Consider the following 26031-nt stretch of genomic DNA (forward strand, 5'->3'; position numbering starts at 1 on the left):
CCGACATGGGGAAAGGGATGTCATGAGGATCAATGAGATCCTGTCTGTGAAAACGCTTTGGAAATGACAGACACCTCCATCAGGTATTACTAGTCATCCCCAGCACCCTTTTCCCAAATACTCAGACACATCAATCGAATTAAGCTTAGAGACAAACTAGTCAGCCCCCTTGCTTTGCAGATGAGAAACTGAGGCCGGAGGACACCCTGGGCATGTTCCCTGCTGAGCCAGCTGAGACCTGGACTCCCGACTTCAGTCCTAGGGCCCATTTTGCTATGACAGACATATTGCCACTTTTCTATCTGTCCCCTTGAGTATTTTATGTCACCCGCATTTGTGTAGGACATCTCCCAATCTCACAACAAGAATACAGCATTCACCAGAACATCCTCTGGGCACAATGACTTTCCCTATACCCAACCCAGGCCAATGTCCTTCAGCTGCTGAGGTTGCTAGAAATGCAGGGAGACCAGAGAGGAGAGAGGTCCTAGCGCTTTGTGACTTGGAATCAGAGTTCTTGGCCCCTTCTCCCCTTGATCCACCAGCTGACCCCCACCCCAGAGTCCACCCTCCCTGACTCTTCCTGGCCTCTCCTCTCTGATCCCATGGGTAGAGCATCTGTAGACGAGAATGGAGCTTGGCTGCCCCCATCTCTGGTTGACTTCACTTCACGCCACCTTCCAGCTTCTGAAGAAGCTGGACTCACAGAGGAAGGAGTTGCAACACACGCCAAGTACAGTATGAGTGCACCCAAAGCAGAGCTCTTGAAGAAGCAGTATCCTTAGAATCAAGCGCAAGAGTCAGATTGCCCAGTTTCCAATGTGAAGAAGCAAGGAGAGCCACAGGCTCCTCAACTGAAAAATGGGCAACACACCCCACGCATCGTGTGCATTCAAGATTAAATGCCTGTAAAGTGTTTAGCAAGTATTTGCCACATATTAAGCATTCAATAAGTGGTCAATATTAATAGTTTGACTTAATAATTAATAACAATTTCAATGTCCTGTTTTTAATGTTATAAGAGATTTTTAATAGTCTCTGCCAACTGTTAAAGCCATTACACACAGCCTGGCACAAAAGGAGAATTTCTTTCATTGTTTAGCATAAATGCCTATTTGCTCAATAAGTTTGAAGTTTTGAGAAAGGTGGTATTAAAGTGTTCAATAAAATTCTGTTTAAAAAGAGAAAAGATGGTAAGAGGTGGGTAGATCTAGGAAAATGAAAAGCTAACTAGTCTCTTGGAGAAGATAAGAACAAGACCAGAATCCCTCCAGGGGAAGAAGCGATATGGTGAGGGAGAGAATGGAGAGATGGAGAACCAGGAGCGGGGCGAGTTAGGGGAAGACGGAATTGGCTGTTAGGGCTGTGGAGAAAAGGACGAAGAGAGCTTCAGACAGCAGAGACATCCCTCTCCCCATCACGTGTCACCACACCCCACAGCAGCACAGAGCGATCCAAAGGGCACTGGAGTCCAAGCCAGGGTGACGTGGGCTCTAGCCCCAGCCCTGCCGTTCCATCTCTGTGTGTCACAGGGAGACAAGGTGGGTCCTGTAGGGACACTTGAGTTCTCCTGCTAACCACTCATAAGGAAAAGGAGGCAACTTAAACGCTTTCTTATCTAATGAGAATAATATCTAACTCTGATAACCCCATAGAAACTGTGAGACACAGTACCTCTCCTGGATGTGCTTATTTTGCATAACTGCTCATATGATGCATATGTGCTGATTACTGCCTACTTCAATAAACACTGTAGACAAATGCATGCCCCCTATTCCTGGGACCTGCCCTAATCCCCTGCCGACCCCCATAATTGGCACCCATTTGCTTCTAAAACTCTTTATTTTGAATCACGTAAGACAAATATATTCTAATACAAGTTTTTATTTAATTTGTGATGCCTTGCATAATGGTCAGAAGGTTCATGTGTCTGTAAGGAGGAAATAAACTATTTTTAAAGCTTGAAAAAAAACCCTCTGATCCAGGAGTTAATGCACAGACAAGGGATGGAGAGAAGGTGGGAATGCAGCAGGCCAGGAGAAACTCCAGCCCAGGTTGGGGCAGGCGGAGGCGGGTGGAAGGGTAGTGTAGCTGATTGCTGTCATCCATGATCGATCCAGCTTTGCCCAGCAGGTCCTGCCCACCCCACTGGAGAAGAGGGAGCTGGGGATGAGGTGGCCAAGGCTGCGTCCAGGCTGTGGCAGAAAGCACACGAGACCGGGCTGGACCTGAGGGCTCTGACAGAGGAGCCTGTTGTGACACCACTGTTTTCCCCTCATCAGCTGGAGTCCAGGAAAGGGAAGTCAGATGTCATCACGTCAGTTCCTGGTCACAACCTTTTCTACCTCACCACTCCCTTCACTATCTCCTCCTCTTTCCCCAAGATTCACTTGGCTCCTCAGGACAGGGAGATTATAATTGAGAAGAGTAAGACCAAGGCAGCAGGGGACATGTCCCCAAAGATGATGAGAAAGGGTGACTTCTGGGTTCCAGGTCTGATGCTGGAGTCGGGGAAGGAACCAGGGGTCCAAAGACCAGGGTTCCACTCAGACATCCCTCAATTTCTCCTTTACTGAAAGCTGGGAGGAGTCTCGTTGCTGCTCTCTCTGTGATGAAGCAAGAATGAGAATATACAAGGCTTTGAGGTTCCAGGAGAACCTCGGACTGACTGGCCTGAGTCTCATCCTCCTCCCCCACTACTGGGCAATTGATGGGGAGGTGGGCAGATGAAGACAATATGTTGCAGCTGGGTGGCAAGTGGTACTCAGTGAATGGAGTGGAGGATTATTGACGATAGTAACTAAGGTAGGGAAGGAAAAGGAGGTTCAGACAGTGGAGGGGGGCGAGTCATCCCAAGCACTGCCCAGTAGGTCTCCTTGGGGGGAACGGGACCATGTCTTCACCCTCCCACACTAACATGGTGATGGGGCCAGAGGAGATGCTCAGCAACGCCCATGGAGGAGCCAGCAGGACAGTGCGTCTCTCCTAAGGCCCCTGAAGAACGGTCACTTCCATAGTGAAGCCAAGGGGTATGGGAGTCTGTCCTCTTCCCCAGCCCGGGACCCCCCCAAGAGCTTGGGCAGTCATCCAGGGATTTGCATCCACTCCCTCCCCCCTTCACTGTGCCCTCGTTCCAGCTCTCCAGACATTCTTTATGCAGCAAACATTTATTGATGACCTGCCTACTTGCTCCAAGCAGGACACTGGGCTAGACCCTGAGGATACATAAATGAACAAGACTCAGTCCCTGACCACAAGGAGCTCGCACTCTAGCTGGGGAGGCAGACACAAATGAACAAGAAAGTGTAATGCAACATCAGCACTCCAACAGATGTTATGGTGTGCTATGGGAGTCCAGAGGAGAGGGGAGTGATCAGTTCCAGGGAAGACAAGATGGGGCAGAAGCCTCCATAGTGGTGGTGTCTGAGCAGGGTTCTAAGGGATGCATAGGAGTTCTCCAGCAGATGGTGGGGGAAGCTTCCAGGCTGAGGAAATAACTTGAGCAAATATGCAGAGGAATCAAGAACACAGGGCACAGGTGCTGGGGTGTGGCTCTGGGGGGCACCGGGTAGATGAGGCTGGAAAAGTCCTGGGGCCAAGTAGGAATGGCCAAGCCTTCTTAATATATTGGTCTGCTCCAGCCCCTGCCCTGGGGAGTCAGGGAAGGGGAACTGCCCAAGAACTAACCAAGGGGGCTTTTGGGTGGGGTTCCCCACCCAAGTTCAAGAAGAGGAGCACACGTCTGTGTCCCTGGAAAGCAGTGTGGCCAGGCCAGCGTGGGGCTGGCTTCAGTCGCCTCTGGGTAGGAGACCCGTGCATGCCTTTGCGTGCCCTTGTTTGTTTTGTTCTGGTCGGCTGTTGTTTCCTAGGAAAGTTCCTTGTCAAAGCTCCAAGTTTGGCTTGACCGCTCCAAGGGAAAAGGAGACTTGTCTGCACTTGGGAACGGAAAGCAGAGGGTTCTAGAGGCAGGACCAGGGGCTACAGGGCAGGAGCCAGGGAGTTCTGGGCAGCTGCCTTGGCCCCTATTCTCCAGGCAACTTCTATCGCCCCTCATCCATCCTGCTTCCCTCCCCCACATTAAAGGCAGCTGGGCAGCTCCAAGAGGAATCCCAAAATTTTTTAATCCTGCCAAGGCTGGTCCCCCTCCCATCAGGGGAAGTGCCTGCCTTTTGGGGGACATTCTCCTTCTCTTCAGGGCTCCCCTGGAGTACAGGCAGAAGAGCTGGCCCCCGCCGAGCTGGCAAGAGATGGGCAGGGGCCCAGGGTGGCATAGGCAGGTGGAGGGGCTGTCAGGGCCGGGGAGGTAGCAGGGCCTGGTGGGGAGGAGGAGGGGGACGCGGGGTTGGGGCAGAAATGGGCAGGGAGGGAGGACGCTGGAGTGGAGGCCACCTCCCGGGCACCCCTGCGCCCTCGGCCAGGAGACCAGTATCGGCTTCGGATCCTCCGGAGCAGCATGAGGAATGTGATGACCAGGAGGTCAAAGATGAGCTCAGCCATCTCCACCACAGACAGCACCGAGGAGCCAAACCACAGGCTCCACTGGCTGCCCAGGTTGGACAGGAGGGTGACCATCTGTGAGGGAGAGAGGCACACTGACCACTGGGACTGAGGGCCCTGGGTGGGCTTCAGCAGAGGAGCCCCATTCCTCCTTACCTGAGGCCCTCACCCACCCCTCTCAGCCTCTCGGTGGCCCCCTGAACACTTTCCGACCAAGGCATACCCATCTGGCACACCTTTCCCTCCCACCACCCTCAGACACATCACCCCCTAGCTGAGCCCCCCTTCTTAACCCTCCAACCTCACCCTTGACCTCTCTCCTTGCCCTGGTCCCCTACCTTCGAGGCCCAGAGAGGCAACTCTTGTTTTCCCTGACAGCCACCCCGCTAAGACCCCCAAGAGGACCACAGCCTCAGTGTGGCAGGACGTACCGTGACAGAGGGAGACTCAGAATTGGTTTTGTAGTTCAGCTCCTCGAAGAAGATGTTGAGTTTGGCGACCCCATTTCTTTGGAGTAGGGGAGGGGGTGGGAAGAAATGGCGGAAGATTAACTTCTCGGACCCTGGCATGCACCTTCCTCCAACTGTAGTAATTCCACTTCCCAATTCCTTTTCCCTCCCAAGAATTCCTTTCCCTGGGCCAGGACCAGGATAGGACTGACCTTTTGTTATTGATGGTGTAATTGTTCTGTAGGGATAGCATCTGGAAGACCCAGTCCTGGGAAAGAACGGGGGTATCAATGGGGTCACCCCAATAGTCTTCAGGCTTACAGGGTTGGGAGTGGAGTCAAACACACCCATACACAGCAGAGAAGATCACGGCATTACACACACACACACACGCCCCCCCCCCAGCCCCCCACGCCACTTTACCTGGGATGTCACTGAGGGCCATCGTGAGTAACCGGCAGAGAGCTGGTAGCTGGTCACACTGGGAATGGAGAAAGATGCTCAGTGACAGGGTGGGGCTCTTCCACTCAAAGGCTTAGCTGAGTACCCCAGATTCTACAGGTCAAGCAGCCGGGTGTCCAACCTGCACCCCAGGGGAAGGGGACGCTCACCTGCATGGCTTCCGGCACTTGGTGAAACAGCCCAGGCGGTTGGAGGCGAAGGCATCCTGGAGCTTATAGTAACAGTAGCCTGTGGGTGCAGAGAGGCGCCCGTTCTCCTCGGGCACTGCCACCTTCTCCACCCCACACCCAAGAGCTCTCCCAAGATCCCTGGGCACCCACTTCACAAGAGCACTAAGCAGCATTACAGAGAAGCATCCTGAGTGGCAGCACCAAGAAATGTTTAAGAAATTAAGCTAAGTTGGGGGGGAAAAAAAACGAAACAGGATACACCTATGTAAGGATGTGTAGAATATGGACAAAAACTTAAAAATCAAAAAGAAAAATGGGAACAATTGTTGCATACGAATAATGAGATTAAACCACAATGAGACACCACTCCACACCCACCAGGATGGCTATAATAAAAAAAGACAATAACAAGTGTTGATGAGGATGTGGAGAAAGTGGAAGTCTCACACATTGTTGCTGGGAATGTAAAATGGTGCAGCCACTTTGGAAAACAGTCCAGAAGTTCCTCAAAAGGCTAAACATCAAGTTACCATATGACCCAGCAATTCCACTCCTAGGTGTATACCCAAGAGAATTGAAAATATATGTTCACATAAATGTTGCTAGCAGCACTATTCACAATAGCGAAAAAGTAGAAACAACCCAAATGTCCATCAACTATAAATGAATAAACAAAATGTGGTATATCCATACAATGGAATACTAGTCATTCATAAAAAGGAGTGAAGTACTAACACATGCTGTAAGGTGGATGGACCTAGACGTTATTATGCTAAGCAAAAGAAGCCAGTCACAAAGGACCACACACTGTATGATTCCATTCACATGAAACGTCCAGAATAGGCAAAGCTATAAAGACAGAAAGTAGGGGCGGGCCTGGTGGCCGAGTGGTTAAGTTCACACGCTTCAATGTGGCAGCCCGGGGTTCTCTGGTTCAGATCCTGGGTGTGACCTACACACTGCTCATCAGGCCACACTGAGGCAGCGCCCCACATAGAAGAAGTATTCGGCTTACAACTAGGATATACAACTATGTGCAATGGTTGCACAACTCTGTGACTATACTAAAAACTAAAACTGTACTGAAATTGAACTGCACACGTTAAAAAGGTGAATTATATGGAATATGAATTATCTCAACAAAGCAGTTACAAAAAAAGAAGACTGGGTCTCTGGATCCCCTCTCCCCTATTTCCCAAGTTCTCAGTAAGATTATTTTCTCATTCTTGCTACTTTTAGTCACCCAGTCCAAAGTGCTTCTTTGTTTCTGAGCCAAATTCCTCTGTCTACCAGGGCTCAGGGTCTTAATTAGGAAAATGGGAAGCAGCTGGACGCTTTTCTCTGGAGAGGAGGCAGTCCTCAAGGAAACGCCACAGACTGTTTTTCGCCTTAATTCCTCCCCCTCATCCTCACAGCTCCTCAGCAATCAGCATTGTTATTTTTCTCCCTCCAATCTTCAAACTCAGAACCACTTAGCAATCATTGTCTGGTAGCAGGGGAAGCAGCGGGCAGGGCGTCCTGGCTCAGCACGTCCTGGGACGTCACGTCCTCAGCTTGCTCATCTGAGAAAGGAGAAGGGGAGGCCACAGGGCCTGAGTTTCCCTCCAGCTCTGATGCACTCTGATCTTCTAAGGTCAGAGAGACAGGAACCAGGAGGGCCTGATGGCAAAGTACAGGCAGGAGAGAGCTGTGAAGAGCAGACTCGGGAAGAAAGGAGGCAGAAAGAGCACAGACGGAGCCCAGACGGGGCAGACCCCAAACTCCGGGGTCTGCAGTGCCGCTCCCATGTCACACCCTGAGAGGTGTGAAGGCTATCTCCCCCAGCAGTGGCCAGTGCCCACCTCCTCTGGGAGATTCTGCCGGGGAGGGGCCTGGGGGCCAGATCAGAGCATGCGCACCAGGAACGCCAGCCCATCATTCTCTACAGTTTCTTGTTTGGGACTTTCTCTCTCAGCCTCCTAGCACCCGGCTTCCCTGCTGAATGACTCAGCCGAGCGGTAAGAAAAAGGGATTTGTCACTCCCAGACCAGGATAAGGAGAGTCCAGTGCTCTCCAAACTTTTTTAATTGTGCTCTCCTGTAGGTAAAAAATTCTTAAACAACTCTAATGTATATATTTGGTTTATAAATTACATACCTGCTACTAACGAATTGATACCTTATGTAATTATAAAACATACATAAAATGGAAGCTGTTAGGAAATGAGACAGATACAGAGGACTTCATGTGTCTTCCTCCTGCACCCAGTGAGTTGTCCTGGGCCTCGGCGGCGGGCCGGCTGAGCCCCCAGGGAGGCTGAGGCAGAGCGTGCACTGAAACCTCAGCAGGCAGAGTGCGGAACGAGGGAGGTTTTCCCCATGTGCTCTTCCTTCCTTATGCCGAAGTTATTTTTAAATGAGGCCATTCCTTTCTAAATACACAGAAGCCAAAACAGAGAGAGACAGAAACTGTGAGGGAGGAACAGAGACAGAGGAGAGGGACAGAGAGTGAGAGGAAACTGAGAGAGGCGAGCCTAAAGGAGTGGAGAACAAGAGAGCTGGAGAATTAGTCAAGGCCAGCGGGAGCCGGAAGCCGCCCCACAGACGGCAGGCCTGGGCGCTGAGAGGGGAGGGCTCCGGGAAAGTCCTGGGGTCAGATGGGGCAGGCCAGGGGCTCCCTGGAGTCTCACCCCAGGAATTATGCTTCCTGTAGTCACAGAAGTCCACACCCGGGAGTGGCGGATAGAAGAGGTAGGCACAGCCACACTCCTTGATCATGTTCTCCTGGAAGCAGGAGTGAATGCACACCTGGAGGAGTGGAGGGTGAAGGGGAGAGGGGTTCAGGCCTGCCCTCCCCCAACACAGCCCAGAAGAGGCAGGGAAGGGAAGGACAAACAATTCTCTGCCTCCATCCCTCCTTCCACTGGTCGCCCCCGACACACACACACCCTCCAACTTGGACCAACAGTGTAAGCCTGGGAGATGTTTGCCACAGAAACAGGCTGGCCTCACCTGCTGTGTATATTTGGACCCGTAAAGGTTCTGGACGGGGATGTCGCTGCCATTCTTGGTGCAGTCACCATAGTTACCCCCAAGTCTGTCCAGGGTTTCCTGTGAACCCACACACACCAAGAAGTCAGAGGTCAGAGCAAGTGGCCCAGGACTCTTCCTGAATTCTCTGTCTTCCCTCAGTCCCAGCTTGTACCTCCTACCCTGCCAGCCTCTCCTGTCTGCCTCACCATCTCAAAACATGCCCCTTGTGGCCCCCAACACCCATCCCAGTGCTACTTTCAAGAACACTGGGCCCAGAGCGTCCCAGACTCCTAAGCATGTCTTGAACCCCTTCTCAGCACTCTCACCCAAGATCCACTCCTCAGGTCCCTACTTCCCGAGGCCCACTTTGCAGCCCCCTCACCCCTGACTTCTGCTCCTGAAGTCCTCCACGTGCTCAAGGCTCAGCCTGCATGATTTCCCTCCACAGTCTTCTGGCTGTCAAGTCCACCTCCCATGTCCTCTCGCTGCCCCTCTGCAATGTGGGGCCATCCTTGCCTTCCTCATGCTGATGGAGGTCTCCACACCAGGCCGCAAGTTAAAGCCGCCATCATCCATAAAGGCAGGCTCATCCTGCCCGTGCACCATTACCCTGGCCCCAGTCACTGTGGACAGCAGCGGGATGAAGTCATTCTGCTCTGTGCGCAGCGTCAGGGACAAACCTGGGGAAGCAGAGTGGGGGGAATGCCTTAGAGAAGCGTCAGGGGATAGAAACCTCCCTCCCACCCTGCCTAGTCTCTAATGCTCCAAGGAGAGCAAGACCCGGAAGACCTGCAGGTGAGCTGGATTCGGGGGCAGGTAGGAAGGACTGGGACAGGATTCCTCTCACACCTGGAATGGATTGTGTGGTGCCCATAGGGGAGAAAGAACAGAGAGGATTCCTTCCAGGATAGAGATAGGCATGTTGTGGTGAGGCCCAGAGTGCACAGCATCTCTAGGATGTGAGCTCCAGGTGGGTAAATGTGGGTGGCAAGGCTGTGAGAAGGTGGAGGACTAAAGGAACGGGGAGCTGCCCACCATTGTTGATCCCAGGCATGGAAGACATCCAGAGGTTGGAGTTGTTCTTGTCATTGAAAGTGTAGCAGTTCCCATACATCGGGTGGTGGAAGTGGGAGTAATTCCTATCCAGGAGAGAGAGAGCAGGGTCAGAGAGCAAAGTGTAGGGGTCAGGGAGAGTGGGACTTTCAGTGCCCTTTGTTTCCTGATCACCTACTATGTGCTGACACAGCACTGGGCGCTTTACCCACACTCCTTCAGTCACTCCAACCAACAGCCTGTGAGGGCATCATCCCCACATCACAGAAGAGGAAGCTGGGGCTCAGAAAAGTCAAGTAGCTGCCCAAGGTCACAAAGTGATAATGAACTTGGGACTCAAGCCCAGGTCATCTACCTTCTAGCCCAGGATCCTCCCACCAGGCCACCTGACCTCACTGGCCTTGTGACCTCTCTTGTGTCACTATGTTGCATTACAAAGACTCTTACAGTGTCCCTACCTTCTTACACGTCTAAATCTTAGTTCCCCCTTTGGATTGTGATCTCCTTGAGGACAAGAGCCACATCGCATCCATCTCTGTATCATCTCTGAGCTAACTGCACAGTTCTTGGCATACAGGAGATAGTTAACAAATATTCACTGAGTGAATGAAATGGAGAAACGGAAGGGAACAGAGGAGAGGAGAGAGTGAGACCAGTGTGAACATGGAGCTGAGGGGAAGAAGATCAGATCCCAGGGCAGGAATGAATGGGGTTCTGGTTGTACAGCCTTGAGCAAGTCATTTTTTCTGAGCTTATTCTCTTCAGCTGTAAAATGAGGACACTGGAACTAGATGATCTGGAATACTCCATTGGCCTTGAAAGCAAAGGCACAGGGTGTGAAATACTGGTGCACATTCTGGGAAATGCTAGGAGGGGAGGGACTTATGGAGTGACTGGTAATGGATCCAGGACTTCTTTTGGGGGTGAGGAACAAGTTCTAAAATTAGATAGGGGTAATAGTTGCACAATTCTGTGAATATACTAAAACAGGACCAACTGGAACAGTTAAGTGCAGGGCAATGAAGTAAGAACAGTGAAGTATAAAGCTTCCTGTGGCTGCAGAATGAGGGGAGAATTTAGAGACAAAAAGACAAATGGCGGTGGCAGGTTAGAGTAACCCAGGTGAGAAATGATGAGGCTCTGAGCTAAGAAAGTGACCCAAGCTGCAAGACTGAGCTGATGGACTTTCCATTGATGAGGAGGTAGGAGCAAGGGACAGGCCAAGTGAGAGGACCGGTGGGAAGCGACAGTGAGACTCAGTGGCAGATGTGGGCTGACCCAGGCTCAGGTGCAGGCACCATCTCGCTTGCCACCTGGTAGCAGCTGTCCTCAAAGAAACATGAAGACTGGAGACAGGAACCAAACTGTGTGCTAGGCAAAGCGTGAGTGCCAGGTGAGGGGTAGGGGGAAGCAGGTGACACCTGGCCCTAACACCATTCTGCAGTGACATGGGAGGGAGATGTTGCCTCAGCACCCTACCCCAGCCAGGCAGAGGCAGGCAGATGGCACCTGAAAACCGAGAAGCAGTAGGGAGAGGAAGGGGGGGGGAGCAGGGGCCAGAGGCTACAGAAGGGGACCTCCCTCACTCCTTGCCTCTCCCAGCCCTCAGAGAGCTGTAAGCTGCCGCGACCTCTTTGCAAGGACATTACAACAGGAGTCGTGACAGAAAGAATGCCTGGCAGGCAGTGAGGCAGAGTCGGAAGAATCCTTAGCTGGGCTGGCCTGGTGGCAGAGGGCAAGTCACTGTTTGAGGGCACGAGATCCATCATTCATTGTGGTTTACAAAGCACCCTCCCATTTGCTATCTCGTACTTGGAGATGGGTGTTATCATCTTCATCACTAGAGGAAAAGTGCCAAAAGGACAAGGATTACATATATTTTCCTCTTTGAGTTATCCTACATGCCTAGAACAGTGACTGGCACAAAGCCCAGACAGTCAAATATTTATTGAATAAGCATTGAATGAATCTCTCTCTCTCTTTTTTTTTTTTTTTTTTTTTTTTGGCTAAGGAAGATTGTCCCTGAGCTAACATCTGTGCCAGTCTTCCTCTATTTTGTATGTGGGATGCTGCCACAGCATGGCCTGATGAGTGGTGTGTAGGTCTGTGCCCAGTGCCCGGGATCTGAACCCTTGACTCCAGGCCACCAAAGTGGAACATGCGAACTTAACCACTATGCCACTGGGCCAGCCCATGAATCTCATTTTTTCTCCATTTTATAAACAGTCCCTAGAGTGATGTGAGATGCCCAGGGTCACCTGGCCAGGAAGTCATAGAGCCAGAGCAGGAACTCAGGTTTACTATCTCACTCCATCTGTCCTATTTCCACCATACCACCAGGGCCCGCCTCATCTGAGAAAGTGGAGTAGGGGACCAGATGGTCTTCCAGGCACTTTTGAGTTTGATGGTGGTGAGAAAGAGGCCTTTGAAAGACAGAAAATCATACTTCTAGCCCTCGGTTTCTCAAAGCCAGACCTCAGGCCCCAGCCTTCCCAGAGCATCATATGAAGCTGCCTCACTCCATGAAGCTGCCTCACTCCGACCCAGCCCCCAGGGAGCAGCAGCACTCCGGAAGCGGGATTCCTGGGGCGGAGGTTTGCACCTGAGGTCAATGCTGCCCCCTCCTCCCCATGGGCACTTATTTAGTCCACAAGGACTTCCTGGGTGTCACCCACGCTGGGCCTCAGGCCAGCCCAGGTCAGGAGACCCGTGGGGAGCACACAGACAGGCAGGATGGACTCACGCCTGGTTGCAGGAGACCTGATTGAAGCGGCAGGCGAAGATGAAGTTGTCCAGTTGGTCCTTCTCTAGGGACACAGAGGCGTCCACTGGCAGTCGCGACAGAATGTTGATATAGTGGAAGCGGTACCACTCCCGCACCGCATCCACCCCTGACGAGTATGTCTGGTAGAAGCAGTCCGATTTGTTCTGGTTGCACTGGACACAGAAACTAGAGTGTCAGAGGGCCAGCAGCAAGGGACAGGCAGCAGGGTGGGGTCAAGGTCAAGGAATGAGTGGTCTGGGGTCCTGAGGATGATGGACAGGCGTGGGGGGCCGGGATGGGTTAGAACTGAAGGCAGCGAGGAGAAGCCCCCAGCGGACCAGGAGAGCACGGGGTTAAGGGAGGGGAGGCCAGGAAGGAGGTGCACGCATTGCACTGCATTTCACAGCCTCCGCAGGAAGGTGGAGCAAGGATTCTTCTCCCCTTTTCACCGACGACGGGAAGACTGAGGGATCGAGGTTCTTCCCAGCAACAGTGCTAGGACCAGAACTCCCGTCTCCCGGTAGTGTGGCCCACTCTCGCTAAAGACGACTTCTCTTTCTTCTTCCCTCTGCTTATCTCCCTTTTATTTTTTATTAAAACAATTTTTTTAAGTCCCCCTTTTTACTGTCTCTTTATTCTCTGTCTTAGGCCGGCAGGGCCCCGGTTCCCCATCACATCGGGGGATCCCAACTGAGTCCCACCAGTGGGGACTGGAGTTTAGAAAGGTGCATTTCCACGACATTTCCATGACTTCCCGCCGCTTAAACGCTGCCACGGAGGCGCCCAGCCAGGGGACCCCACAAGCTGGCGCACAGAGAGATGTTATTTAATTTTAATTTTCAAAATTCATTTATTTATTTAGCCAGCCAGCTGACGAGGCCGCGCACCCAATCACTAGGCGGCCGAGGCGGGCCCGGAAAGGGAGCGGAGTCCCGGGAGTGGGTGGGCCCCGAGGACCGGGGCGGGCGGGGCTGCGCCCGCGGGCCGGGGCGGGGCCTTACCAGTTGGAAGCCGATCTTCCAGTCCTTCCTGTTCACTTGGGGGTTGTTGTCCCGCACGCTGGAAGCCATGCGGGCTCTGCGGGCCTCGTGGGGCGGGGCCGGGCCCGGCAGGCGCTGCAGGGGGTGCGGCAGGGTCTCCCCGAGGTCGCGACGGCCGCGGGGATGGGCCACGAGGGTGTTGGAAAAGTTGTATTTGTACAGATCGTAGAGCGTCTGCTCTGTGATGCGGTCCAGCTCCTCCAGCTCCTCTTTAATTTTCGCGTACCTGGGAGGGGCGATGGGAATAGGCTCGGACTGGGGGGGCCCCCGCTCGAATCCCTGGCCCCTCTGGGCCTCAGTGTCCCCCTCTGTAACCTGGGAGATCGGCTCATCCCGGAGAAGCCTGCGGGGAATAGCTCTGGTGTCTCCCGGGCTATCTGGTACCTGAGGGGGCGGGGGCGGGAGTGGGGGGGTACTAGGGGTGGACAGGTGTGCCCGCGGGGGAAGTGGAGGCGACAGTGAGCCCCGGCAGGGACAGCATTTATTGCCGCCTGTTTATGTAAGGGAGAGGCAGGAGGCGCCTGTCTGTGAGGCGCTCTCCTCCCACTCGCCCTGGCTCAGGAGGGAACCCGGAACTTGTCTGCCCTTTCCCAAGGTAGGAGAGGAGGGTGGCCTCGAACTGGGCAGGTCATCCCCTCAGAGGACTGAGCCAATCCCCTCAGGCAAGGGTGGCCTTTGGGCCCGTCTGCCACCCGGCACCTTCTAAATCAGGGGTTCTCGACTGCACTTCTAGAATCTCCCAAGGAACTTGAAAAATACTGATGCGGCACACTCCCTTCCCCCACCGGTCCTCCCACCAAAGATTCAGTTTTAATGAGTTTCGGGTGGGGCCCCGAACACCATAAGGTGAACACCATAAGGTATACACTCCCCGGTATAAATCGTCACATTCCTTCTTCTCAATACAGGGCCTGTTACTGTCTCCATCATGAAGCCTGAGAGTAGAGGGCCTTAGGGATAGAATCTACCAAAACAAAACAAACACCTAGAACTAATCAATAAATTAAGCAAGGTTGCAGGACACAAAAGCAATATACAAAAATTAATTGTATTTCTACAGACTCGCATACAAATTGGAAAATGAAATCAGGAAACACCATATTAAATCGCATAAACAACATCGAATACTAGGAATAAATCTAAGGAAAGATATGCAAGACAGCTACACTGAAAATCCTGCTGAAACAAATCAAAGACCAAAATAAAAGGAGAGTTACATAAGTTCATGGATCAGAAACTCAATATAGTTAAGATGTTTCCCAGTTTAATCTTTGGATTAAACACTTCCCTATCAAAATTTCAGCAAACACTTTTTAAGAAATTGACAGGTTGATTCTAAGATGATATGGAAATGCAAAGAATCTAGAATGGCCAAAACAATTTTGGAAAAGAAAAGCAAAGTTGGAATGCTTACTCTATGTGACTTTAAGACTTACTGTAAAGCCACAGTGATCAAAACAGTGTAGTGCTCCTGTCAGGATAGACGATAGGTCAATGGAACAGAAGAGAGCCCAGAACTCGACTCACACATACATGGTCAACTGATTTTTGACCAAAGCACCAATTCAATTCAATGCGGAAAATAATTTTTTTTAACAGATGGTGCTGGAAGCACTGGATACTGTACGGAAAAAAAAAAGAAATGAACCTCAACCTCTGCCTTAGTCCATACACAAAAATCAAGTCAAAATGGATGATAGATCTAAACATAAAATTCAGAACCATAAATACTTTAGAAGAAAACGTAAAAGATAGCTTCATGACTTTGGGGTAGGCAAAATTTCTTGGAATAAGAAATATCTCAGGAAGAAATCCTGAAATAGAAAAACCTCTTACAAATCAACAATAAAAAGAAAAATTGTTTTTAAAAGGAACCAAAAAAATATACAAATGGTCACCAAACACATGAAAAGGTGCTCAACATAATTAGTCCTCTGAAAAATGCAAAGCTAAACCATGATGAGGTACTATTTAACATCCATTAGGCTAAAACTAAAAGACCAACAACATCAAATGTTGGTGAGAAGGGGGAGCATCTGGAACTGCTGCTGGAGAGAGCCGAAAATGGCATAATGGATTGGAAGGATCATTTGGTAATTTCTTATAAAGTTAATGTACATCTACCTCGGGACCCAGCAACTTTACTTCTGGATCTTTTCCCAATTCCACTCCTAGCTATTTACCCAAGATCAATGAAAACATAAAGACTTGTACATGAATGTTCATAGCAGGTTTATTCATAATAGCCAAAAAAGCTGGAAACAACCCAAATGCCCATCAATACCACTCAGCAATAAAAAGGGACTCATAGTGTATGAGTCCATTTATGCGAAGTCTAAGCACAGATAAAACTAATTGATGGTGACAGAAGTCAGAAAGTGAGAGTAGGAGAGGGAGATGAGTTGACTACAGAGGGATACCAGGTCATGGAAATGTTTGGTATCTCAATTATCAAACCTCAATGAGTACCTGAGATTTGTGCATTTTAGTGGACGTAAATTACACCTCAATTAAAGAAAAAGTCAAATACCAGTGCAGGGCCCTCCTCAAGAGATTCAGGTTTAGCAGGTCTGGAGTGGGGCCCAAACAAGGTTGTTTTTGCAAGAGCCCCAGGGGGTCCTAATGTGCAGCTACATTAACCGCTGTCCAGGCCACACCCTCACAGCCCTTCTCCTCTCGGCTCCATTTCTGTCTCCCTCTGGAAAGTCCAGCTGGCTGGGCCGTAGGCATCAAATCAGCTCCAGCTGCCCCTCGTCCCCTCACAGGAGAAATGTAGCACAGGTCAGAGGTGTGTGTGACATTCTGCGAGACTTGTTTGTTATTGGTCATGAAAAGAATGACAATAATAGCTAGCGTTTACTGAGCACTCAATATGAGCCTGGCACCGTGATATTAGAATGTACGTTATTTAACTTAATCTTCAGTGTAATTGAGCTATTAGCCACTGTTAGCTAATACTTTTACAGGTGAAAAGCCTGAGGCATGGTGTCCTCCTCAAGGTCACATGGCCGGGAAATGGGTCAGAAAGCACTGTAACCATCACACCACCCTCCATTCTGTCCCTGCTGGCTCTGGCTATTGTAGGAGGTCAGTGAGGTGCCCCAGAAAGAGCACCGGGGCCTGAGCCAGCTGGATGTGGGTCCTGGTGTTCCAGACACACACTTTCTAGCTGTGTAATGTTAGCAAGTAACCCAACCTTTCTGAATCTCAGCCTCAGTTTCCTCATCTGTAAAATGGACATTTTGCTAGATCTGCCTACTGCATGAAGCTCTTAGGGTTAAATGAGAAAACATTCACTGACACAAAGTGAAGAGGTCACCGAACATCAGGAAGACACAGACAGGAGCCTGAAGCCCTGGGAAATGAGGTTTCTTTCTCCTGGTCACATAGGAAGAATCCAGGTGCCCCAACTTGTCTGGAGTACTTCCACAACATGAGCCACCACACTTGGCTGGGCCTCCCTTTCCACCACCACCCCCAAGCTGTCTCAAGTCCCTCTGTGCCCCTCCTCAGCCCCCTCCTCTCCCTCATTCCCATCACCAGCTCCAAGCTATCACTTCTCGAGCCACGTCACTCTTCCCCATTGGGCCCCCGGCTGTCCCTGGGCCAGGCTCTCCCCTCAGTGGCCTTCCTCATATTCGGCTCCCCCCGTCTCTTCCAGAGAGGCCTCTGATGACCACCCCCTCCACTCCCACCTGTGACTAGGCCTCCAGAAGAGGCCAGGCACTGTACAGAACGCCCTCACTCCCCACGGTCTGCTTCTCTCCCTTTTTTTGGCTTAAAGCAGAAAGAAGTATCCCCGTATTACCCCTTCGGAAAAGAAATCTCTCCCTCCCTTTCAGCTGACACCTGAAGCTAAGAGAAGTGACCTCTGAGTAACCCCACTAATGACTTCAGATCTTGTCCTGCAAGCAGGAGGGCCCTGGCAAGAGGAGACCAGGGCTGGAGAGGGGATAAAGAATGCCGACAGTGGCTTCAGCAAGACAGTCCAGGCTTCTAACCTTGACCTCCTACCCAGGTCACAGCCACGACCCTTAACTCTCATCTGCTCTGGCAGGCAGCCCTGCACTGGCGGGTGGGTGAACCCATGCACAATTCAATCAGGCCAGCATTACTATCCCCATTTGACAGTTGAGGAAACTGAGGCCCATCCACTAGACAACTCCTCTACGGTCACTCAGCTAGGATGTGCTGGAGCTGAGATCTAAACCCAGGCCTGTTCGACTCCACGGTCCCTGCTTTTTCCACTACTTCTGCCTCCGGGCTTGGAAGCACTAGAGATCGGGCAGCAAAATCTGCTTTCCCCAAAGCTGGCCGTCTCCCCTCCAGCCCCACTTCCCTGTCAGGACAGACTGTCAGGGGCAGAGACACGGGGAGGTTTAGGGGCTGATACGTCTGCTCTCTTCCTGTCTGTGTCTCCTTATCCTACCTCCCTCTTTCCCCTCCCTGGCTGCCTCTCACAGGAGAGCCCATGCTCACCCGCCAGCCGGGGATTTGCTCAGGCCTCCATCCCACCCATCCAGAGACCCCCAGTAGAGCATTCTCAACCAGCATTCTGGAAGTACTAGGCAGAGCTGGGTACTGGAAACTCATCAGCTTACTCCCCTGCCGGTGTGCATCTGGGAACCTACCCTGCTCCCTCCTTCTTCCAAGGACCACCTAGAAGCCTTCGCTTCCCTTTTTTGGCCCCTTCCCCAGCCCCATTCTCCTCCATATCCTAGCACTTCCAACCTGTCTCCCAGGGGGCATGAACACAAAGCCCCAGTGCAGTCCCTCCACACATGACCCCGTGAGCTCGGCCTGCAGCACAATGTCTTCACAGGCAGGTGCCCTCCAGCAGCCTCTCACCTGGAGCCCCCCCTGAGGACAGAGTCAGCCCCTCTAGAGTAAGTTCCGAGTTCTCAGCTCACACGTGAAATCCAGTCCTGGCTGGGACACGTTAAGAGCAAGAGAAGTTCACAAAGCAATGATTGTTCAGAGGACAGCCAGCCTGGGTGGTGAGCGTTCTAAACCACCTCATGCCAGGAAAAGTGACCGGAGCCGTTGTAATCAGTTCTCCAGGCTCACGGCCTGGCCTGGCCAACTTTGAGACGGTTAGCCTTGGAGAAGTTACTTATCTTCTCTGTGTCTCTGCTCCATCACCTGTAGCATGGGCGTATTAATAGTCTCCGCTGCACAGGGTTGTTAGGGGGATTAAATGAGTGAATATAGGAAAAGTTCCTGGCAGGGTAGGTGCTATACAAGTGTTGCTGTTGTTCTTATTCCCATTACTGCCGTTCTGACTGTTATCGGAGAAGAAAAAGTTAAGCAGGCACAGGAGCACTGCCTGCCGCTTATCCACCGTGTGACTTTGTGGTCTTAATAAAAGTGGAGCCTAAGACCAGATTCCAATTCTGACTCCTCCACGTAACAGCTGGGTGACCTCTGCAAAGCCCTTAGGTTCCTGGAGCCTCCATTTTCTCATCTGACTCCTTAGGTGACAAGCTCCTTATGTTAGGAGGATCAGAATGCAAGAGCGGACTTTGCAGGCTGCCGTGTAGTTAGTGCTCTCCTAGGCGCGCCTGGACTGAGGGCTGTGGGGAAAAGAGAGGTCTTTAGGGCTGTTTCAAAGAGACAGACCAGAACCAGAGGGCAGAGATTATGATGCGGTAAACAGCGGCTTTCCCTAAGGAAGACCTTTCTAACAACAGCTGTGCAGAGGTGGTGAGGTTCCTGCCCCGAGAAAGAGTCCATCACTGGGTAGGGGTAAGGGTCAGCTTGAAGAGTCTGAGCTTTCTGTCCCGGCCAGGCCTGGCTTCCAGATCCTGCAGGGAGCACAGGGGCTCCCCACCGCGCTTAGGGACTCCGGCCTGGCTCAGAACCCCCCTCCCTTCCTGCAGCTTCTCTCTCCTGGGAATTGCCCCTCTCCTCACCCCCTGCTGCTGCCGTGTGTCCCCTGCTCTGCCAGCTCCGGGAAGGAAGATTCTATGACCTCCTTTGTTATTTAAGAACCCCAAGTTGTTCCTCAGGTCCAGCCTAAATCCCTCCTGGGACTGGATGAAAAATATGCTCTTGGGTCTGTTTTCCGTGGATGTGGATGTGACTGGCCCTCTCCCTTGGGTGAAAAAGTCCTTTGTTGACCCGAAAGAAAGGGACTGCTGTGGCTGACCCTCCCCACTGGATTTGTAGCACTCCCTTGCTTAGTGTGGAAGGTCTTCGGCCCTTGTCCCCTCTCCTGGAAGTTACAAAGCAGCCCAGAACCCTGCACCCCCTTTTTCTTCCCCTCCCTCTGCTGGCCGTGCCCAGCTGCCAGCAGGCGGGCGTCAGCCCAGTTATCTGGCCAGCTCCTCTATCTATCTGTCTCCTGATTTCCCTCCCCCCAGCTCCCCCCGCAGGAGTCACTCACCTCCCTCCACCTCCTGCACCTGCTGCCAGCTGGTGGCCAGTGATTCACACTCAGGTCACCACCCGCAAGGCTGCACGAACCTGTCCACCCACCCTGCCCCTCTCCTGGAACAGGGGCCAACAACCCTGGATCCCTCCCTCCCGCACCCTGACAAGTACCCCTCCTCTTACTGCTGCTCTTCCCATGGCCTCCAACCAGCACCCCCACCCCTGGACACCTGGGCCTGGCCCCTCCTTTAAAGTGCAATGGGAGAACACACCTTGACATCAAACACGCTTGGTTTGCGACTCAGCTGCTAACCTGGGATACACTGGCTCCGAGGTAGGGGGCCCCGGGGGTGATTTTTGAATCCCAGATTCACCACCTGCTACCTGTGTGAACTTGGGCAAGTTTCTTAACCTCTCTGGACCTCACTTTCCTCCTCCATAAAATGGGAGTAACACTGATATCTACTTCAGAGGTCTGTTGTGAGGATTAAATAATTTAACATAAAAATCTAATTTAGGTTTGGCACATATCAAGTACTGCGTAACTGTTAGCTATTATTGTTGTTATTAGTTCTTTATTATTTGCTGTGTGACCTTACTCAAATTATTTCACCTCCATGTCCTCATCTGCAAAACAGAAATAATAACAATGCACCCCTCCTGGACTTGCCGGGATTCAGGGAGACCGTGTGCATAAAGACCCAGCGCAGGCCTTAACACACAGCAGGTGCTCAGTCTCCTTCCCCTGCTTGGGGAGGCTCCCCTGACCCCCCTGCCTTCCAGGGTGCTCCCCTCGCTGAGTCCCGCACAGCCCTCCACGCAGGAGGGATTTGTGCCGTGGGGATACCTGACTCCCCACCAGCAGGCCCCTGGAGGCAGGGGCCGTGGTTTTCATTCCCTGGGGCTTTTTCCTAGACCGTCCAGGGCCCTGCACCCAGCAGAACCTTAGAAAACATGCAGGCCCCAACAGGTTCACCCCTGCCCTCACACCTCCCGCTCACGTGTTTCAACCACAAATATTTATTGAGAGCCTACTACCCTGCCTGTTGTCCCTTCCTCCCTGCTGGCTGGGGTGCCCAGTGTCCCTCCCCTCCATCATGGCCCAAGGGGGTGAGGGATGGGGAGGGAGGGGAAAGACTAGGTCAGAGGAGCTACAGGGGTGGGAAGTCTGGAAGGAGAGGAGCAAAGCCCAAGGGCACCAGGGGAACGAGGACCCGGAAAAGAGATGTGAACATCTGATTGGAAACTCCACTGATTCCGAGCTGCACGTCTCGGGTGTTAAAAGGCAGGAGTTTGGGATCAGGAAAACAGGATGAGTCACGGCTCAGTCTCTATCTCTGTGACCTTGTGACCTGTCTTTCTCTGCCTCAGTTTCCTCAAGTGCCAAATAGGGATAATAATAGTAGCTGCCTCGGAGGACACATGGGAGAATGAATGAAGATGCTGCAGGGTACTTAGCAGCATCTGGTGCATGAAGCAGCTTCTGACTAAAGGGCCCCTTACTCTGGGCATCATATGGAGGCTAATCGAGATGGCCTGGCAGTTTTCTCTCTGAAGGACAGGACGTCCCAACCCTTATTAGTCCATGACAGACCTCTGGACACAACAGACGGAATGGGGGCCTCCACCCCCAATATGTGACCAACCCAGTCATCCATACTCGCACGCATACCCTGTGTTTGCTCATACACACTCATGCAATCACACACATGCACTCATAAATCTCACACTCCTTGAAGGCAGAGACAATAACTCACACGATTTTCGTGATACTTAGCACAGTGCTGCAGTTACTTGTTTACTTGCCTATCTCTTCCATCTCACTTTATCTTTCAATACCCAGCCAAGTACCTGGGCTTCAACAGAGACTGGATGAATTATTAATGAGCCCATTTGCCAGGTGCCTAGCACGGTGGCTGGCGGGCCGCAGGTGTTCCCACGGTGTTGGCTGACTGAGTGAACACACATAAAAGGTATATATAAACACCCAACCAGCCCTGACCTCCTTTCTTCTCCGTGGTTACCACTCCCCCTGGCTTCCGGACCAAAAATTGGCAAAGAGCAGTGATGAAACCCAAAACTTCAAGAAACACCCAGCACTTAAAAGTCAGGCACCTGGGCAGGTGAGCTGTGCAGCCCAGCAGGGGTCACCTGGGTCTTTGGGGAAACAGCTTGACGAGGGCTGCTTTCTATTCTGTCCTGTCTCCTCTGGCTCTGTAACTCTCCAGCCTCAGCCTCAAGGCTCATGGATTGCTTTGCCACCACCCCCTACTTTGCTTTCTCCAAAACAAACTCCCCTGCCAGGGCCCAGCTCCTGTCAGCTGCCACCACCCAGGGCCACAGCCCCTGCGGTGGCCTCAACTCTCCAGCAGGCTCTTCTCTTGAGGTGGAGGAGGCCAGTTCTTTGCTCTCCTCTTGCTCCAGGGAAGGGATGGGGAAGATCTCTACCCTGCCCTTTTGGAGTTATCAGCATCTTGACCTCCTCAGCACTCCCTCCCAGCTGTGGGGGGAAGGCGGGGAGGGAGGCGGAGGGGCCTCCTGGTTCAACAACCACAGCCCTGGGAAGGCTCCACTGGGCAGCGCTACCAGTCCATCCAGTGGGGCTCCCTATCGTGCCCGAAGGGAGGTCTGCCTGGGGACAGGAGTTTCGCCTCCTACCCCTGGGGCTGAGGTCTGCCTGCCCAGTGGGCACCTCTGTACCCTCCATACTTCCCTTGCAGGCACCACTGCCAGGAAGTGGCAGAGGGACCAACTGACCTGTAGGGGTTGAGGGTGCAGATGGTAACGGCGGGGAAGATGAGCTTGTCGGAGTTGAGGTTGATGTTGAGGCTGACGGGGTAGCTGAAGTACTCTCCGAACAGCAGGCCGAACTGCCAGTACATCATGCCAAAGGTGCAGAGCCAGAGCACAGCCCAGAAGGCCGTCTTCATGCGGTTGTGCTGGGAGCACACCAGGCGGATGGCGCCATGGATGGTGGTGTGGTTGCAGAAGAACTCGAAGAGCTCTCGGTAGGAACGGTGGAACTCGATCAGGGCCTCCTCCTCCTCCGTGGGCTGCTGGGGGGCCGTGGGTTCAGAGCCCAGCTCCTGCTCCTCATGCTTGTCTCCCTTCATGAGCCCCTGGGTAGGCTGTGGAGGTTGAGGGTCAGGGCTGAGTTCTGGGCTCCGGGTTGCCCTCCCCCATCATCTTGAACCCAGAGGGAGGCTGGTCCTGGCCATGCCCGAATCCCACCCTGAGCCCACTTTCTCCCACTCCTGCCTCCCTCTACCGACCGTCCCAGGAGCCAGCTGACCTGCCGGAGTTGGGCCAGAAGAGCTGGAGCTGGGCTTCCCTGCCGTGGTCTCTCTTCTGCTTCCCTGATAAGACCACCTTGTGGGCTCCCTCCTAGCACCTCCCTCTCTGTCGCCACAGTAGTCAGTCTCTTTCTTTGGGTCTTCTTCCTCCAGGATCTCCGTGTCTTAGTCTCTCTTTCTCTCTCTCTCTCTCTCTCCCTTCTGCTTCTCTTTGGGTCTCTTTCTCGGCTCTCTTCTTCCTTTCGTGCCTCCTCTCTCTGTACCAGGCTCTCTGATCCTGCCTCTCTTCCTCTTCCTCCCTGCCTTTCCCCCTCTCAGTCTGCGCTCTCTCCTCCTGTCTCTGGCCCTGGCCTCGGGCTGTGTCCTGACTCCCTCTCCGTCCCAGGGACTGCAGGGCTCCAGGAGGTCTGGGCTGCCTCCTGCTCCCCACTCCCAGGTGTGGCTGGACTGGGACTGGTTCCTTTCCAGTTGAATCTGGCAGCCAGTCCTCTCCTCCCCCTCACCTGACAGGTGCAGCAGCCGGGCCAGGGAGCCTGCCCGCCTGCCGGGGATGGAAGCGACTGAAGCCTCATTAGCATCTCAATTAAAGGTGAGCAGGGCAGGGGGAGGGGCAGAGGAGGAGTCAGAGCTGAGAGTTCTCCCAAGGGAGGGGGGCCCCCGAGGGCAGGTGACCAGGGAGTGCTGGCACTGCAGAAGGTGAGAGGGAGTCTGAAGGGAGACTGGAGAAGGGGCTTAGGGAGTGAAGCAGAGCTGACAGGCAAGGAGAGTGGGAGACAGAATGACAGGTGGGGCCGGAGAGCCTGAACAAGGAGAAGGATCCTGAACACAAAGCCAAGAGGGCAAAGCAAGGAAAAAGAACAAGCCAGGGGGAGTGAGGCCAAGGCGGGAGACCAGGAGGACAGGGAAGGCAGAAAAAGGGAGATGGATGGAGGAGGGCAGGTGAGCGACCGGGACCCGGGACGGAGGGATGCAGGAGGGCACATGGGGAGGAGAGGCAGAGAGAGGAGGGTGAAGAGAGGGAGCCAGCCCCAAAGGGCCTCTCTACTCCCAGGCAGCAGAGCAGGGGAGGGAGCCCCACGTGGGCTTCCAGCAGCTGGGTCCCCTCCCTGGGGAATCCCTCCAAGGGCACCCCTGGGTCAGCCTCACCCCCAGATCTTGGAGAGGAAGGAGAAGGGGTATCTGCAAGCTTCCTTCCTGCTCACCAAAGTGGGAACACCTCCTGGCCCCCCTGGCCCTGGGCCCTGCATGTGAAGCATCCCTCTGCCTCCCCTCTCAGTCTGTCCTCTTCTTACCTGACTCCTCACCACCACCCCTCACCTTGCCCAGGGCAGGGAGGGGCCCAGGGAAGCAAGGGACAGGGCGGGGCCTTGGGACATTCTGTTCTTTTTTACACCATTGGCTGCCAGGCCAGGAATGTGTCATGGCCCCTGTTGTGGTCACGGGGTTGCAGGAATGTGGGCACCAGACAGGCAGCACAGGGGCTAGGCAGGGCACTTGGGCACAGACCCGGAGCCCCCAGAGCGCCAGGGACAGTGGCACTGAGGGGGCAGGGAGGGGCGTGGGCAGTGCTAGACGACAGAGGAAGAGGGTGGGCGTGGCCCCGGTCAACACCACCCGCGGAGGAAGGAAAAGCTCATGGTAGGGGCTGTGTTTTTCCTCCAAAATTTCTGACCCAAACATAATCCAGCAAGAGGAGAAAGAGAGAAGCGCCAATTGGTGAGGAAGCACAGGGAAGGGTCCGAGAACCAGGCCCAAAAAGAGGGCCGATGAGGCACCAGACAGGAGACTCATCCGCACAGCCCGGCCCTGCATGTGTGGCAGGAGGTCTGCCACCTGTGGCCCCGCAGGAGGCAGCCCTGGTGTGTGCCCCGGCTTTTCCCGCCTCCTCAGAGGGGCAGGCACAGGCTTCCCTGCCATGTGCAGACACAGGCCCAGCCTGAGCACTGACTTAGACGAGGCAGGAGACAAGCCTGCAATATCATAAGAAAAGGACTCTATCGGCAGAAATAAGAACCAAGTGCTGAGGGAGCCTGGCTGGGGAGGGAGGGAGAGGCACTCACCCCAAGGAGACCCAGGAAGACTTCCTGGAGAAGGTGGCATCTCAGCTGAGTCTTGAGGAACAACAAAGTGTTTACCAGGCAAAGAGGGCAGCAGGGTACAAACCCGTCTCGTGGCTTCCTCTCCAGACTGTCTTTCGTGGCCTCTTCAAGTGAGAGCTGGCGTCAGCCAGGATTCCAAACCCAGTCCCATTGCTTCCCTTGACGCCTGCTGGGACCCTTCCCCTGGGAGGGGAAAGGCTGGCTTTTTCTTCATTTTCCAGAAGAAGAAATGCACCCTCCACAAGAGAAGCCGGTTTTCTGAGGACACATTGTGAAAACACAATAGCCGCAGAGCGAAAAACAGAATCAGAATTCTTCTCCTCGAGGGTTGTCTACTTAGGGCTTTTGCGGTTTGTTTCCAAGAGCAGATGCATGAGGACTGGGCCCGCTGCACCTGGGTGTGAAAGCCGGGAAGCTTCACACGCTCTCAAGCAGAGTCCGTGGACTCGTCAGCAGTCCCGACCCTGGGTTCTCTCCCTGGCTCTGTGAACAGCCCTCTACGCTGTCCCCACCTTCCCACAGGATCCAGATTCCCCTTGAAGCTCCCTCTCTCCGAGCCAGGTCCTTAAAGCAGGGATGAACCCACCTACACGTGGGGCACATGGCACCCACCCCTAGGATCTCAAAGGTTCCCAGAGGCTCCCCTCTGCCTTTTCTATTTGCTAGCTGGAGCCTGAAATCCGGCCGCTGGCTTAAGGCAGCAGGCAGACAGCTTTCGTCTCAAGGGCTCTGTGAGAAGAATTGCCAGGCCTGGTCTGGGCTCAGCCGCAGAGTGTGGTGTCCCTGTAACCACCTGCCAGGGTGGCAGCCCGTGCCTGAGA

At 53.2% G+C, this 26031-nt stretch overlaps 1 protein-coding gene across 3 annotated transcripts; it reads right to left on the reverse strand.

Moving 5' to 3' along the window:
- Positions 1-3148: 3148 nt before the first annotated feature.
- SCNN1A (sodium channel epithelial 1 subunit alpha) lies at positions 3149-25995 on the reverse strand. 3 transcript variants are annotated; one of them, XM_070494108.1, is made up of 13 exons: positions 25172-25995; positions 22576-22946; positions 13408-13672; positions 12386-12579; positions 9625-9728; positions 9106-9269; positions 8569-8667; positions 8247-8364; positions 5558-5636; positions 5370-5427; positions 5159-5214; positions 4929-5004; positions 3149-4572 (listed from the first exon to the last, which is right to left on the reverse strand). In XM_070494108.1, exons 2-13 carry the CDS (start codon positions 22929-22931, stop codon positions 4192-4194), a joined length of 1950 nt encoding a protein of 649 aa, XP_070350209.1. In that variant the 5' UTR covers positions 22932-22946; positions 25172-25995; the 3' UTR covers positions 3149-4191. The 3 variants fall into 3 exon arrangements, with proteins under 3 accessions (XP_070350209.1, XP_014697210.1, XP_014697208.1); XM_014841724.3 differs by lacking the exon at positions 25172-25995 and adding an exon at positions 23111-24393; XM_014841722.3 differs by lacking the exon at positions 25172-25995 and adding an exon at positions 23615-24237.
- Between the last annotated feature and the right edge of the window lie 36 nt (positions 25996-26031).

This window comes from Equus asinus, chromosome 22 (assembly GCF_041296235.1).
Source record: "Equus asinus isolate D_3611 breed Donkey chromosome 22, EquAss-T2T_v2, whole genome shotgun sequence".
Lineage (NCBI taxonomy): Eukaryota > Metazoa > Chordata > Mammalia > Perissodactyla > Equidae > Equus > Equus asinus.

Coding starts and splice junctions, on each gene's coding strand:
- SCNN1A (XM_014841722.3), bottom strand. CDS start 24,094: ATGTGCCCTCCTGCATCCCTCCGTCCCGGGTCCCGGTCGCTCACCTGC. Junction 22,947..23,614: donor CCGGCTGCTGCACCTGTCAG/GTGAGGGGGAGG, acceptor CAACCTCCACAG/CCTACCCAGGGGCTCATGAA. Junction 12,580..13,407: donor GGAAGATCGGCTTCCAACTG/GTAAGGCCCCGC, acceptor TTCTGTGTCCAG/TGCAACCAGAACAAATCGGA.